The 15,715-nt window shown below is 32.0% G+C and overlaps 1 protein-coding gene across 10 annotated transcripts in view; it reads right to left on the bottom strand.

Annotated features, from left to right (window-relative positions):
* Window positions 1-15,715, bottom strand: part of NBEA (neurobeachin) — a 582,638-nt gene that overhangs the window by 486,769 nt on the left and 80,154 nt on the right. For 5 of the 10 annotated variants that reach the window (XM_076009491.1, XM_076009489.1, XM_076009488.1 and 2 more), the window contains exons 9-10: window positions 15,136-15,348; window positions 14,394-14,527 (exon numbers count right to left, since the gene is read on the bottom strand). In XM_076009491.1, coding sequence (XP_075865606.1) covers window positions 14,394-14,527; window positions 15,136-15,348 — 347 coding nt within the window. Of the gene's footprint in view, window positions 1-14,393; window positions 14,528-15,135; window positions 15,349-15,715 lie in introns of those variants that run through there. The other 5 variants (XM_076009487.1, XM_076009490.1, XM_076009496.1 and 2 more) reach the window with 2 other exon arrangements.

The raw sequence follows: 15,715 nt of genomic DNA on the forward strand, positions 1-15,715 counted from the left end.
AAAACCACTAAGATTTCAGAATCAATTTGATATCACATAGCCTATCCTGACTAATATAACCAAACTTGAGAAAAACAAAAAACAACCTATATACAACTATATACTTCAGAGTTTTGTTCCCCTATACTGTCCTTACCAGTCTAATATCTAATTCTTATTTACCTTTCATTTCAGATACTCCAGTATACTTGACCCAGAATACACTGGAAATACCAAATTTTTATTAAGTTCTGTAAGAATAACACCTTTCATTTTCCTAAGTAGAAGCTATCCATAATTCCCTCAGATCAATAGTTTGACAAATCCACATACTTAGTCATGGAAGGTTATGGCTGACAGTGGAAACTGGGTTATGTTACAATAGTTTAATGCCCATAATAACTGGCAAGCTGTCACCACAGAACCAGACAAGTGAAAAGGCTTACTACTCTCCTAAACAAAGTCTATCCAGAGTCCTATATTGAGTTTTCCTGATTATATTAAACCTCTTACCTTATTTTGCCTTAAGAAGTAATGAATTATTTAGGGTATACTAATGCAGATTCACAAGAACAAGCAATACCCAATTGCTCACTACAGGATTCCTCACAGTTTCCTAGCAACTTGTTTATACTCAGTAGATACGGCTGCAACAGTGAGGGAGGCCTTTTCAAACTCCGTATTAGATTTCTGTCTAATATTATGACAGGTGAAACCTCAGTACTTATCCTAAAGATCAAAATACTGTACCTTTCTAATGCCTAGAAAATATAAAATCATATTCTTCTCTGGATTATATTACAGTTGGTGCCTCATACCAAGCCCTTTATTCCAAACTCCAGCTATAGAAAAAGCTGACCACTTGATGAAAAACAAAACTGTTTAACAAAAATCCTAGTTGAAAATCTTCTCTCATCTCCAACGTAAATGAGTTAATAACGTCTGTAAGATTCTCTGGCTACACCATCAGAAAGTTTCATTTTACTTCTGAATAGTATGTCCAAGTATCTAAAATTGATGCTTGGTCTATAGCATGCAACATTGCTTTTCAAAAATGTCTAGTTATTGGCTATAATGCTGATGAATACTATGACTCCTTATAAGGCTTTTAAGTTGTTCATGATTTTACATAATCATACAAACAAGAAATCCTTGCCTCTATTGAAATAAAAATCATATTGGCATATTATTTTAATGCTATGTCATGACTTGCATCATTTACAACCTCCTCTGCTGTATTATAAAATTCACTGCTGATCAAAAGTCATAGTATGATGTTTATTGTGGTTCATGCTCCAGCCAAGGCAGTATCACCTACACTTCCAAATTCGTACCCTTCATTTTGTGCTGAATAGCCTTCTCCAGCAGCACACTCTAAAATTTCCTTGTATATGATCAGCCACCAACTTTGGGGAAAATATTTTTTAATAAATATTTAATTTTTCAAAATTCTCTTAAAAACAAGTATATTTGGTATTCCAAGTATAAAATGTACAAATGTACAAAATGTACAAAAATAAGTATATTTGCTGCTTAGATAATATAAAAAATCTTCTCACTTTGTACATGAGTTGGCATAAAAAGTAAAAAAAGTCATGCCAAAAAAAAAGCATTATTGGTATACTCCAAATTTTTTTTCTCAAATGCCTCATGTATGCATATTGTGATTCCTGCCATATTTGCCAGACATACAATGAAGATAAGCATGTTAAAAAGGAAGCTTGCCCATCTTCCTGAAAACCACAAATACTAAGATTGAATTTATTTCCATGAAAAAAATATTAAAAAAATAACATATGTATGTATATATTTGAGATAATTAAGCTATCTATCCATAGAAGCTGTCAATAAAAATATTTAAGGTCCAGGTTCAAAGTACACTTGCCCATTAATAAAGACAAATTTAAAAGGAAGTATCTAAAGCAGATCAAATTCAATAATATTTTCACCACAAATATCACAAAAATGCCAAAAATAATAAATATATGGAATTTGTACAAAAATTAGACTCTACTAGGCAGATACTCATAACTCTAATGAGATATGCAGCCACCAGAAAAATAGAACTCCTGCTATTTCCCAATGAATTATTGAGGGGTAGGTACATAAGACTTCCTTCTATGTCTCCAGTAGCAATCCATACTACAAGGCTTTTATGTATATATATTTCATTCAATGTTTTAAATCATAAATTAATTGTGTCAAGGCAGTCCTTTTACAAGTATAGGAAGCCCTAATAATAAACATGGATAATCAATGCCCAGATATGCAGCCTGATATTGGATCTTCACCAAAGTTTTACTGAAACTTGCTAGACAGGACCATAGCTGGTTCTATTCACTACTGCATACGATATTAAGGTACCAAGTCCTGTGTTCCACTTCCAACTATAAAAATATTTGGCACCAAATACAAAAATATGTGTAACATGCTTGATGTTCACATTCATTTCACAGAAACTAATCAGTACTACACTTCTTACTCTTGGCTTCCTGATTATTGATACCCACATACAACATTGGAATTCCTTGTATTCCTAAACCTATTCAGAATCATGCCTTCAACTACATTAAAGATGTGCTAACTAGTGTACTTGGCTTTCTGAGTTACAAAAAGTACACATCAAATACCAAAACTGCTTCAAGTTAGCCTTATGCTCAAAAAGGACAATACCTAGCCTTCTCTCCCTGGCAAAAGGATTTTTTTCTTCCAATTGAGACTTATTGTGACCTGCCTTCCAATTTTAGCTTGAGCTTCCTTGTAAGCAATATCTAGAAAATACAGATTTAAAGGTATAGGTTTTGCCGATTACCTGTTTGTCAGAGAAGATCTCAATCTTCTTTTTCCAATAGATAAATAGGACCACACTCAAGCCACCAATTATCATCCCCAATAAAGTAATACCAAAGTGATCCTGCAAAGAACTTTGATGTTTCTAGGTCGATTACTAGGCACCTACAGGCCATCAAGGGAGAGATTTCCAATGATGTCATATGAAATAATACATATGTCAGTTGAACTACAAGAGATAAAAATTACTTGCATGATCTGGACATGGAATTAAATAATTTTTTAAAATTTTACATGATATCTGATGCCCATACTCTCTCGAAAAAATAATTTGAAGGTACCTTCTCTGCATTAGGCAACAACAAAAAAAGGAGAATTGTATTGTTCTGAAAATGTCACGGTACAGACAGAAACAAGCATCAGTACCCATCCTTTAAGCTACACTCAAACGTCACTGTTACAGACCCTGAACTTCCCCACAAAGGATTAGTGCAGCTGATGCTATACAGAAAATTTATCACTCTATCCATGCAGCAAGTCCTGATTCTTCCTGCAGGAAAAGTATAAAAAGTATGAATTAAGTGAAAATGAGTAGGTATAAGAGGGCCCCCAATCCATGAAAGAAGTGAAATTTTAAGGAACATTTTAGAATAGGTTAGTAATGACCCAATCTACTTTTCTAGATAAAATATAACAAATATGGTGGACTACTTTCTATTATTTCTATGTAGTTTAACTAAAATGATTTTATTATAGCCAATAAATGAGGAATAAGTGCTTTCTTAGGTTAAAAGACATCATCTATGCATTCTATATAGGACAGAAGATCCATACTTTATGATACTAAGGGGAAAAAAGCTGCTAAACTGCAGCAGACCAAAAACTGTAACCTATATTCTTTGTCACTTTGTTTTAAATGAGACACTTTCCCTTTAAAGTTCACATACTTGAATTTTATTTTTTGAGTGACTATATGAGTTCCTTTCTTTCAACAGTTAATGATAAAACTAGGTTGTATTGCCTACATTTTCTATTGTTTTATGGCTGTATTTCCATTCCTTTTTTTTCTGTATTTTTCAATATGTATTAAATTTTTTATTTTTACTTTCTGTAGTGAATTCAAAAGAAAAAATATATATTGTTTTTAATTCAACTGGAAGTTACCTAAAAGATTTATAGAAATATTCTTTGCTTCCCACACCTGGTTTTATATCAGAATCTTCTAAAATCTTTGTCTAAAATATAGATTTTGGCCATGATCTCTAAATTCTGACAGTACTGTCTCTTAATGTCAGTCTTATGGTTATTCTGCTCCTATTTCATAAAGAATATTTCTTTTATTTCACCAAAATGTTCTTCTGAATTCCTTCTAGTAAATAATTTTTACAAGTCAGATTGCCCCAAATCTTCAGGATGTGGGTTTTCTTCCTGTGCACTGTAATATTTTTTCACAGGGCCTATAGGAGATTACACTATTATTCCCCATTATTGGCTCTTCCCATCTCAATAAGATGGTAATAAATCCTCGGTCATTATCAAAAGACTTGCATTCTACTGCCATTTCTGAGAAATATATTTTCCAATTCAGCCCCCTAACTGTAGTTGGGCTTGGTTGGTCATTCTTTGGCAAGAAGATTGAATATAACATTCATCTTATTTTTTTTTATTTCAGCATATTATGGGGGTACAAATGTTAAGGTTATGTATATTGCCCTTGCCCCCTCCCCCCCTCAGAACTTCAACCGTGTCCATCCTGCATGTGGTGTCCATTGCACTATGTATGTAAATACCCATCCTCTCCTCCCCACTCCCACCTGCCCAACATCTGATAAATGTTTTGTGCTTTTTTAACATTTTGGTTACATTTTATATCTTTGCCTCTCCCTAGCAAGGGTTAGAGGTATGCCCTTGCCCTCCACAATGCTCACCACATCCCTCAGATGTGGGTCTACTCCCCCTAACCCCCGAATCTGAACACCACCCCCATTTGAGTATCATAGAGTTAATCAGTTAGTACCAATTTGATGGTGATACACATGGAGCCCATTTTCCTAATCTTGTGTCACTTTAATTTGGATAATGGGCTTAGGCTTAATCCAGCATAGTATAAGCGGTGCTAGCTCTCTGTCATTTCTTAGAATTCAGTAATATTCCATTGTAAACATATACCAAATTTTAATAATCCACTCATGAATTTACAGGCACTTGGGTTGTTTCCACATCCTTGCAATAGTGAATTGTGCTGCCATAAACATTCGGGTGCAGATGTCTTTATAATAGAATGTCTTATGCTCTTTTGGGTAGATGCCTAATAATGCTATTGCTGGGTCGAATGGTATTTCTATTTTTAGCTGTTTGAGGTATCTCCAAATTCTTTTCCACAAAAGTTGCACTAATTTGCAGTCCCACCAGCAGTGTACGAGTGTTCCTGTCTCTTCACATCCTCACCAGCATCTGTTGTTTTCAATCATCTTATTTTAACAGAAGCTATGAGAGCTATTGTATTGGTTGGCTCAGACTTTTGCCCTTCTCCGTTGTCACAAGAATATATTCCAGATCACAGCTACTCTTTCAATCTAGAATGCAGAATGGAAAGACACAGGGAACAGAGCTACAACTAATCATGAGGAAAAAATTAACTTTTGTTGCTTTATGAGCTATCAGGTTTTGAAGTTATTTGTTACTCTAGCTGTAACTAGGAAATGCTAGATAATATAATTTACATGCTGACATGTTTCTATGTGCTCAGCTCATTATTAAACAAGATCAATACAAATAGGGTATTGGTCAAAAGACAATTGGCTGTTTGGTGTACAGATTGCTGGCTCTTTTCACTGTCCTTGTGCATGATGGCAGATATTCCATCTCTGTGCTGAACCTGGAAGCCAGCCGTAAGTGCACATTAACCTTTATTTAGAAGCCCAATACCCAACCCTTTACTTAACAGGCTTCATGTAGTAAGACTCCAAGACACACTAAATGGAGGATTTTGTTAAATGCACTCCATAATTTGCAGACATTATAAATCTATGAATCGCAGGAAAACATTCCCCATCACACACTCGTACTGAGGCTCTTCCTATCAGTAGTACTTTTTATTCATAAATACACATTCCAGATTATGTCACTGCTAGAATTTCCCACTCTTTGTTCTAACTTGCTAACATTTGCACTTTCTGTGTATATAAATGGATTTGGGTTTGAAAAGACTGTCAAGAAATGGGACTAGAGAAGAGCTATATAATATATATATATATATATATGAATGATCAAATCATTAATAGCCTAGCTAATAGGAACTGACTTTGTTCTGAGATAACAGGAAACTAGTGAATAACTACAGGTGTGAAATAAGTAGATTCAAATTTTAGAAAGATAACTCTTCTAGCCAATGGAAAATACTAGAAAGGGGCAAAACCAATTACTAGATTTATCCTAGCTTTCAGTAATTAATAATGGGAACCTAAATTAAGGCAGTAGTGATATGAATGGAGGTGAAAGGATAGATTTGACAGGTATTTAAGAGATAATATCAATAGCTTAACAAGGTAGATTGTGTGGGAAAAACAGCAACAGTTAATAATAATATTTTAATAACACAAAGGAAAACAACTGATGAGTTCTCTTGGGGTTCTAACTTAAGATACTGGATGAAGACAACGTTACTCAGTAAAATTACAAAGTCAAAAGCAATAGAAATGGGGCAAATGAGAAGTTTTTGAGTTTTTATTTGGGTCACATAGACTCTGAGATACTTTCCACATGGAAATAGTCCATCAGTGGTTTGGATATGAGCCTAAATAAAAGACAAGCTAGAGAAAAGCACTGGAAGTTGTCAGCCTAAGTAATAAGACTATGGAACTAAAAACTTAAGTAGTATTAGAAATAAAAGCCAATACAATTATAATACTAAATTAATTAGAATATCTTGGTGATGCTTTATTAATTCTTTTCTTAAAAATTCCACCCATTGCTTATTATGGTCATCACATCTCATCCCTGGGAGAAAGGGGAAGACAGAATCTAAATACTTGTGAGAGTCTTAGTATTTATTAATTATATATAACTACTTTCTGTTAGGAATATTCTGGTTTTCTGAGTGAATTATGAATACTCAGGCATGTGGCAATAGTCTTTGTAAAGGAAAATAACATTTATTTTAGTTTTTGACTGATACAACTAAACCTGCAAGTTTGTCATAAATCAAAATAAATGAAGCAATTTACTTTATTTCTTTTTAAATCAAATATAAAACAGAAAAGTTAAAAGAAATGAAAGCTATGGTACAAGCAAAATAACAATACCTTCTGTAACAAGATACAAGACAGAAATATTGAAGGACAGAAGATGTGAAAATGCAAACTAGAGGAAAATTAAGGTAGCAAGTTTAGTGAAGATGAGTCCATGGTTGCTGACATTTCTGCAAAGAATAATTTATAATTAAACTTACTGCCAAAAAGGTGTCTTTTTTTGATGGAGGGCAATGGGGTGGGGTGAAAGTAGGGGGTGAAAGAGAAAGCAGAAGCCTTGTATTGGGGAAGTGTAAAATTTACAGAGCAAAATTAAGTGCTGAAAAATAACACAAAGTAGTATAGTATTAAAAATGGAAGTCACTAAACTTAAAACTTTTTATGAAAAAAATTATTGTAGAAAAGCAATCACTTAAGAAAAACACTTTAAAATGTACTACAGAAAAACAGCTTTTTTGATAAGTCAATGAATTATAAGCCATAAGCCTAGAAGAAAATGAAATGTCCCTTCTTGTTAATAGGTGACAAATTCATTAAATTGCTAGATGTGCTATATAGACTTTATTAGATTTTTTCTGTAAAGGCTCCATTGAATAAAAAGAAATTGCCTGACAAAAAGGAGAAAGCTATTTGAACATTATATTATAATTTGCCTTTGTTTCAGACAGAATACTTAATGTATTTTATTTTTTAGTCTTTACAAATTAATTTGCACAGTGAATTTAATATAAATTCCATTTTACTCTAGTTAAATCTCACTAACCAAATTATTTATTTAGTTTTTCTCCTCTAATGGTAGTAGTATTTATACATCAAATGTATTTTTTGTCTGTGGTTCACTTCAAAGTGATTGATAATGTTTTCATTACCAATATAGTAATTTTTTTTTAAAAAAAGCAAATATAAATATTAAGAAGTATTATACAAGATTTTTATCTGAAAAATATAAAGAAAATATAATTGAATAACCTATAGCCTGATAAAAACATTTAAATGCTTTTGGAAGCTAAATTATTATTATATTCTATGTATAAGAACAACAACTTCCGTAAGAGAAACAATCATTATATACAGGTACTGATTCTATTTCTTTTGCCTATTAAAGCAATGACATACCATTTTTTAAGTATGTAATAAAATAGGCACTTTTTCTTGAATTAAAAATCATGAAACATGGTCAGAGAAAAGGATTTTTATGTCACTTTTTCTAAGTGTTGGAGAAATCTGGTTAAAGTAGTTAGACACAGAAATGTTTAAATTTTCTAGGTAATTTTGGTGCTTTACATATAATAATGGTACTAATTAGGACATTACAATGCAATATTTAATTTTTAAGAGACTTTTTTTTGTTTTTTTTTTTTTGAGACAGAGTCTTGCTTTGTCACCCAGACTAGAGTGAGTGCCATGGCGTCAGCCTAGCTCACAGCAACCTCAGACTCCTGGGCTCAAGCATTCCTGCTACTTCAGCCTCCCGAGTAGCTGGGACTACAGGCATGTGCCACCATGCCCGGCTAATTTTTTCTCTATATATTAGTTGGCCAATTAATTTCTTTCTATTTATAGTAGAGACAAGGTCTCGCTCTTGCTCAGGCTGGTTTCGAACTCCTGACCTCGAATGATCCGCCTGCCTCGGCCTTCCAGAGTGCTAGGATTACAGGCGTGAGCCACCGCGCCCGGCCTTAAGAGACTTTTTAATTATTAGGGTGGCTGTAAAACTCAAGTTAATTACTGGAATAACTTTTATTAGCAAGATAATTTTAAGAAAAAATAAATTAGGATTTAAGTTCACTAAACAAATAAATGAATCATAAATAGTCACATTATAAGAAGGTTCTTTCTATGATAAGGTCACTGAAATAAATACTTTTTGGAATTCTCTAAATGTTTTTTTTATCTTGCAATCCATCAACTAGTCTATCAAACAGCTTGTCTTTATCATAATTAAAAACAAAAGGATAACTTTTCCTAGAAAATATTTATATACTTAAAATAATTCATTTAAATTATCACTGAAAATTTAGTTTTAGTTTATAAAAATTATCAGTTTATAACAACACTAAAAATAGATTTTAATAATAAAAAAAATTGCATCCCATCAATAAACTACCTAGTACTCACTGAGAAAAGTAGAAAGAAAATTCATTAAATGCCAACTAGGTACCAGACACTATGATAGATACTTTACGTGTATTTATTTTAATTCATATTCAAACGCATAATGTTGGCATTATTAAAAATCATTCCACAGCTGGAAAAAGTGATTCTCAGAGTAATCCATAGATCATTTTGGATCTATGTTTAGAGTGAGGAATATGGAAACAGGCTTTCAGGATTAGAACCCTGGTTCTGCTACTTATTAAATCTCTATGACCTTGAGCAAGTTATTCAATTTCTCTCTTCTTCCTCAGAAGATAATTATATGAGACAACACAATAAAAACAGTGACAGGCAAAATTAAAATATATAGAAATAGAGAATAAAACAGTGGTCATCAGGGACAAGGGGTGGCAGGGTTGGGAAATGGGAGATGTAGGTCAGAGGATACAGATATGTAGGATGTACATACAGATATGTACCAGATACGTAGGATGAACAAGTACATCTAATGAGATCTAATGTACCACAAAAGGACTATAGGTAATAAAATTATACTGTTTTTGGGATTCATGCTAAATCAATTTTAGCTGCTCTTTCCTTGCTACAAAAAAAATGGGTAACTACGTGAGATGACAGATATGTTAATTTGCTTCGCCATAGTAACCTTTTTACTGTCTATATGTATCCCATAACATCATGTTGTATGCCTTAAATATGCACAATCAAATTTACATACTTTTAAAAAAGTGACTAGCACATAGTAAGTACTCAATAAACACTGTGTAGTACTACTACACACCCAGTAACATTTCTATTACCTTAGATCACGTAGTATATACACAGAACAAGGGCTTGAGCTCAAATCTGTCTGACATCAAAAGAATAGTTATGCAATGCATCACACTGTCACTAGTGAAAACTACTCTTAGTGTACTTTCAATTGTCTGATATACAAAACTCAATTTATACCTTTTCCCAGAAAACATATGTTTTTTTCAAAGTCAAGTTCTCTTAAGTCACAGAATATGGAAGGTTTTGTTTTGTATCACCTACAGAGTTACATATGTTCTTTAAAAAAAGCCCAATAGGCCGGGCGCTGTGGCTCACGCCTGTAATCCTAGCTCTTGGGAGGCCGAGGCGGGCGGATTGCTCAAGGTCAGGAGTTCAAAACCAGCCTGAGCAAGAGCGAGACCCCGTCTCTACTATAAATAGAAAGAAATTAATTGGCCAACTGATATATATATAAAAAATTAGCCGGGCATGGTGGCGCATGCCTGTAGTCCCAGCTACTCGGGAGGCTGAGGCAGCAGGATCACTGGAGCCCAGGAGTTTGAGGTTGCTGTGAGCTAGGCTGACGCCACGGCACTCACTCTAGCCTGGACAACAAAGCGAGACTCTGTCTCAAAAAAAAAAAAAAAAAGCCCAATGGAAGAAGAATGTTATTTGCAGTCAATGTGTATAACCATCCAATTCAAAGGAAAATACAGTTTCTATTAAACTTGAGTCATTCCTAGACACAAAATACAAAATATATTCTATCACTTCAAGGTTGGAGTTATGTTTCTTGAATTAATTTATTAATCATCTGCTCACTTTTTAGACATTGAATACATATTAAATGTACAGTGAAAGGCAATTTTTTTGGTTATTGCTCTAAATATTCACTGGATTGAATGACATCAACCGGTCCAATACAATATAATATTAGTCCCCCAAAGAATGACCAAATATCCAAATAGCCTTGATCATTGGAGAAAATTACTCAAGGTGATTGAGAATAATTATGAATGCCATGAAATCACAATGGTAACTATATATTGGTCTAATTTACTTATTTAAAAATAGATCATCTCAAAAATACTACATATTTTATCACAAGCTATTTCACTCAGTTCAATAATATTACCTACTACTTCTGTTGGTTAATTTTTTGGTACCACAATAAAGGCTAACTATATTTTAAAAGAAGAGGAAAATTCCTGGAAGTTTAAATGCTAAGGGAGTAGCTAAGTCCAAAAACCAACTAAAGAGAAATTATCCTAAACGTTTCCAGGTTTTTGAGTTGATACTGACTTCCACACATGGGTTAACACATCCTTCAATCTGGCCACTATATCTAGAAAATGGATAGATGATTCAAAACCAATTTTCATCATCATACCTGAAATTCAAAATATATGTCCTACTTAATGACTTTAATAAACAATTCTCTATTGTAAATAGCATCATTAGAGAAAGAAGTTCACATTAAATAACATGGGCCTTATTATAATAAGCTATTTCTCAATGATTGATGACATATAATATTTGTAATGTAAAACTACAGCATTAGAGATAACCCAGTAAGATCACCTAGCTCATTGTCATAACTAAAACCAGAATGCAGTGAGTGCTTACTATGTGTGATCTAATATTTATTGCATTTAGTCTAAATAATCCTATAGGATATTATTATAGTATTTCAAATTTATAATGATGGAAACTGAGGCACAAAAAATTAGTAACATATACAAAATTGCACTAATAATGAATAGTAAAGTCAGGATCTAAACCCAAGTCTGTCTGATTTGAAAGTCCAAACATACAATAACAATTATAATAAGGTTTTATAATAAAGCCAAGCCACAAAAATTGTCCTGCACAAATAAAGGTATCTTTGAAGGCTTCAGAAAATAAGATTATTCCTCCAGTATATTATTTTAATTCTAAATCCCCTATATAAAGTAAAAACTCATCAAGGTTAGTAAGAATGATATAGAAAATGCCAACAGAGGAAAGGCTTACAGAAACAATAAAAAGCTTCATTAAAAAGTACTATTTATTAGAGAAAAATACATGAAAGATAAAATGCTTCAGCTTGAAACACAAAAGGCAGAGAAATAACATTTTAGAGCTTAGCTCAAGTTCACCAAGAAGCAATTGAAAATTGGACAATATTGTAACTTTTTGTCATATATTTAGTATGCTAACAGAATTCCAAAGAGTATATTGAATTTTCTCTAGAAGATTTAAAAACTTCAAATTGATTCTCCTTCATCTGGAACAATTTACTATCGACTAAAAATACGTTGATACATCCTATTTCAAGGTCCCATTCATCTATATTAACTGATGATAAAGCCATAAAATAAATTCTATCAACCCTTGCACAGCCAAGAACCTGTATTCTTCAAATAAAGGGAGAAATCCCATTTAACAACTTGCTATTAACGTTTTGAAAAATAAATTATGATGCACATACTTTTCTATAATGGTCTCCTTTAAAACTTTAAATAACAATAGACTATATTACTGACATGAATAATTATCTATCAAAGAGCAAACCTCAGACATGAATGGCTTTGAAACAATTAATGAAAAGGTAATAGATACAAAGTCAAAATAGTACATAACTAAATCACAGAGTAGCTTGGACTTAACTATGTATAACTACCAAAGAGGAGAGTGATATCTTTATAATTAATATGTTTTCTATTGACCATAAACTAAAAACATATATCACTGAAAAAGTTAGAATCAGTGATTGCAGGTAAAAATTAAGAAGAATGATATAAAAGAACTAAAAAGAAAATCAAAATCAAAATAGGTATGCTATTTCCTCAAACTGCTTTTATCTCCATCATGAAATAAATACAATTTAAACACCAAAATATGGTAGAAATACTGAAATGAGTTTTGAAAAAAGAAAGTAAAAAACAATCATACATCTTGGATGAATGGACCAAAGAATCTGTTAAATACAGTTTTAGCACTAAAATTTAATAATAGGTGTTGTTCATGATGCCATAAATTATTGTGATAATTTTAGTTATAATATTTTAAACTATATAATATTCCTAATATTTTCTTCACTGGCAATAATATCCATTTCAGATTTTAAAAAGTATGTAGTTCATATGAACTAATAAAATATATCTAAATTACATACACAGTTTTCTAATTGCTCGTTCATCTACAACGTCTTTTCATAGTACTTACTAGGTTTTAAATTACTGATCATGATGTGTCTTTGTTCACTTAGGTGATACACAGCAAAACATTTTGAATTTAAATACAGGACTGGAATTTTATGTTTGATTTTCTACTAAGCTGATTTGCCACCCAGTGAGATTATCTAAGATCCCACAGCAAAGTAATATCACAGCAGGGCAGGACCTCAGGATTCCTTTTCACTTCAAAGCTTTTTACTCTCAAACCTGCAGCCTTTACACTATATTGATATATATGACCCATACATGGGAAGTGAATGTTGTAAATGTACAGGTCAAATCTATATTTAGATTTATACTGTACATAAAGACAGTCCCAACATAGTAATGATAGTATTATCAATATTAAAACAATTTCATTAGTAGCTAATTTAGATTGTATTAGGACCTTAAATTTTCCCATACCTTCACTGATCAGTTTTTCCATTAATTCAAAATTGGATAACCCATGAAGGATCTCATCTATATGTATACATACTAATGAAGCATTCCTAAATTTTTTTTGGAGTAAAAATTAATGTTTATTTGTATAACTTGTCCATTAATATCCCCAAGCATAACAATGTATATAGTCAAAATAGATGCTAAAATTAACATTCAACATCTTATATACATGATTATAAGATATAATATTAAATCAGAGTCTGATGCAAAAGGCATTTTTTGGTAAAAATAAGGGAATCTATAAAAATTGCACATGAAATCAACCTCATTAGAAGATATTTAATTTTTACATAAGCATGGATATACCATTGGTTAGAACTGGGTCTTCAAACACAAATTATATATAAATAAGAGCTGATGGCAATTAATATTGTGCTAGTCTTATTTCATGAAAAAAGCATTAGAAAATAATAACACTGTTTAAGATATAAAGTATGTAAGTATGTAACTGTTATTAAATACTACTCTTGGGATTAAACTTTACCTTAGTAATTTTCTTCAACCTAACAGGATTTCAGGGACAATTCAAACACTCACTATTTGCAAAAGATAAAATCAAGATTAACATTTTTCCTCAGCTACATATTATAATCACTATGTTATATTTGGTAAAAATTTATTTATTATCAAAGAAGGCATTTCTTTATGGTTATAAGAATCTAAGTGTCAATGTTTCTTTTGTATGGTATAAATACATATCTGCCTTAGTTCTAAAAATACTTTTTTATTAGCACTTCAAGAATAAAACCCAAATATTATAATACATTTACACAGCACTGAGTGTCTCATGCATAACCTAAGTGTGTATAAAATATCAGCAACTGTATATTCGAAGAAAACTTACCAGACAGTTGTTTCCACTTGACTGTCATTGAGCTGCCGATTGTCCAGTTGGGCAAAAAGTGGAAAAAGCACTTGAATCCCTCCAATTGAATGAATTGCACTATGAATTGAATGTGTTACTATAGCTTTCACATCCTGTGTCCAAAAACAAAATTGTTTATTAAACTTCCATAGCATAATTTTCATCACTGTTTCCTTGTTCCAAGTATCTTTATAAGAAAATTAAACATAATTTGACATTTCAAAAACCCTCAATTATATAAATTTGGACACACATAAAAAAATGGAAGTATCTTTGCTAATCACTTTAAAATTTTAAATCTAAATTTGAGAGATCTTTTTACTAAAAATATAAAGCTGAAATAAAAAGTTTAAAATAAGAAATACTATGAATGGGTTTAAAGACTCTCAGGTATTGTATATGAGTGTATCATTCTTAAAGCAAGTATATATTTATATCTCTTATATCTGTTCAATCAATCTTATTTTATTTCAAAGGACAAAGAATAGGAAAGATAATAGAAATGACACATTTCTTACTAAGGAGACAAGGCCAAGTTAAAGTATACTGCCACAGAAAAGGAAGAAGGCAAAAGCTCCAACTAAGAATGTGAAAACCAAAAGAGAGAGAAAAAAAAAATAACAGTAATTGCAGATTTATAGATAGGTGATGTTTGAAAAATAAAATTAAGGTACTATCAACTGATGACAAGAACATGAAAACTAAGCCACTATTCACCCACCTGGAGCATTAGAGCATGTGGGGAATGTACAAAAATCGATGCATTTTCCTTTGGTGATGATTCTAGGCAGAGTTGAGCATCAGTGGCCTTAGCATTATATGTAAAGGCAATACTACTTGCAAGTTTCCCATCATACAGAACCTGTTTATGATGTTCTGCCAAATGAATATCACTCTCGGATTTAAACTTAAAGGTACTCTGAAAAAAATAAAACTAAAATAAACACTCTTTTTAAAAGTAACATAGTAAAACTCTAAAGTTTTAAAGTACACAAACATTTACAATGATCAACAATTTATTGGATGCCTTTGACTTTATTTTGAGTATTTTGAAATTAAGATTTAAGTAAGTGGGTTACTTTGACATTTAGTTCCAGATTTCTCAGATGAACTGAAGTGTATTGACATATCTTGTAATACTTCTCCTTTAGTGGCTTTTTATAGATTTTATTTATTTATTTATTTTTATTTCAGCATATTATGGGGGTACAAATGTTTAGGTTATATATATATTGCCTTTGCCCCACCTGAGTCAGAGCTTCATGAGTGTCCACTCCCCAGACGGTGTGCACTGCACCCAT

Source organism: Microcebus murinus, chromosome 13 (assembly GCF_040939455.1).
Source record: "Microcebus murinus isolate Inina chromosome 13, M.murinus_Inina_mat1.0, whole genome shotgun sequence".
NCBI classification, from domain to species: domain Eukaryota; kingdom Metazoa; phylum Chordata; class Mammalia; order Primates; family Cheirogaleidae; genus Microcebus; species Microcebus murinus.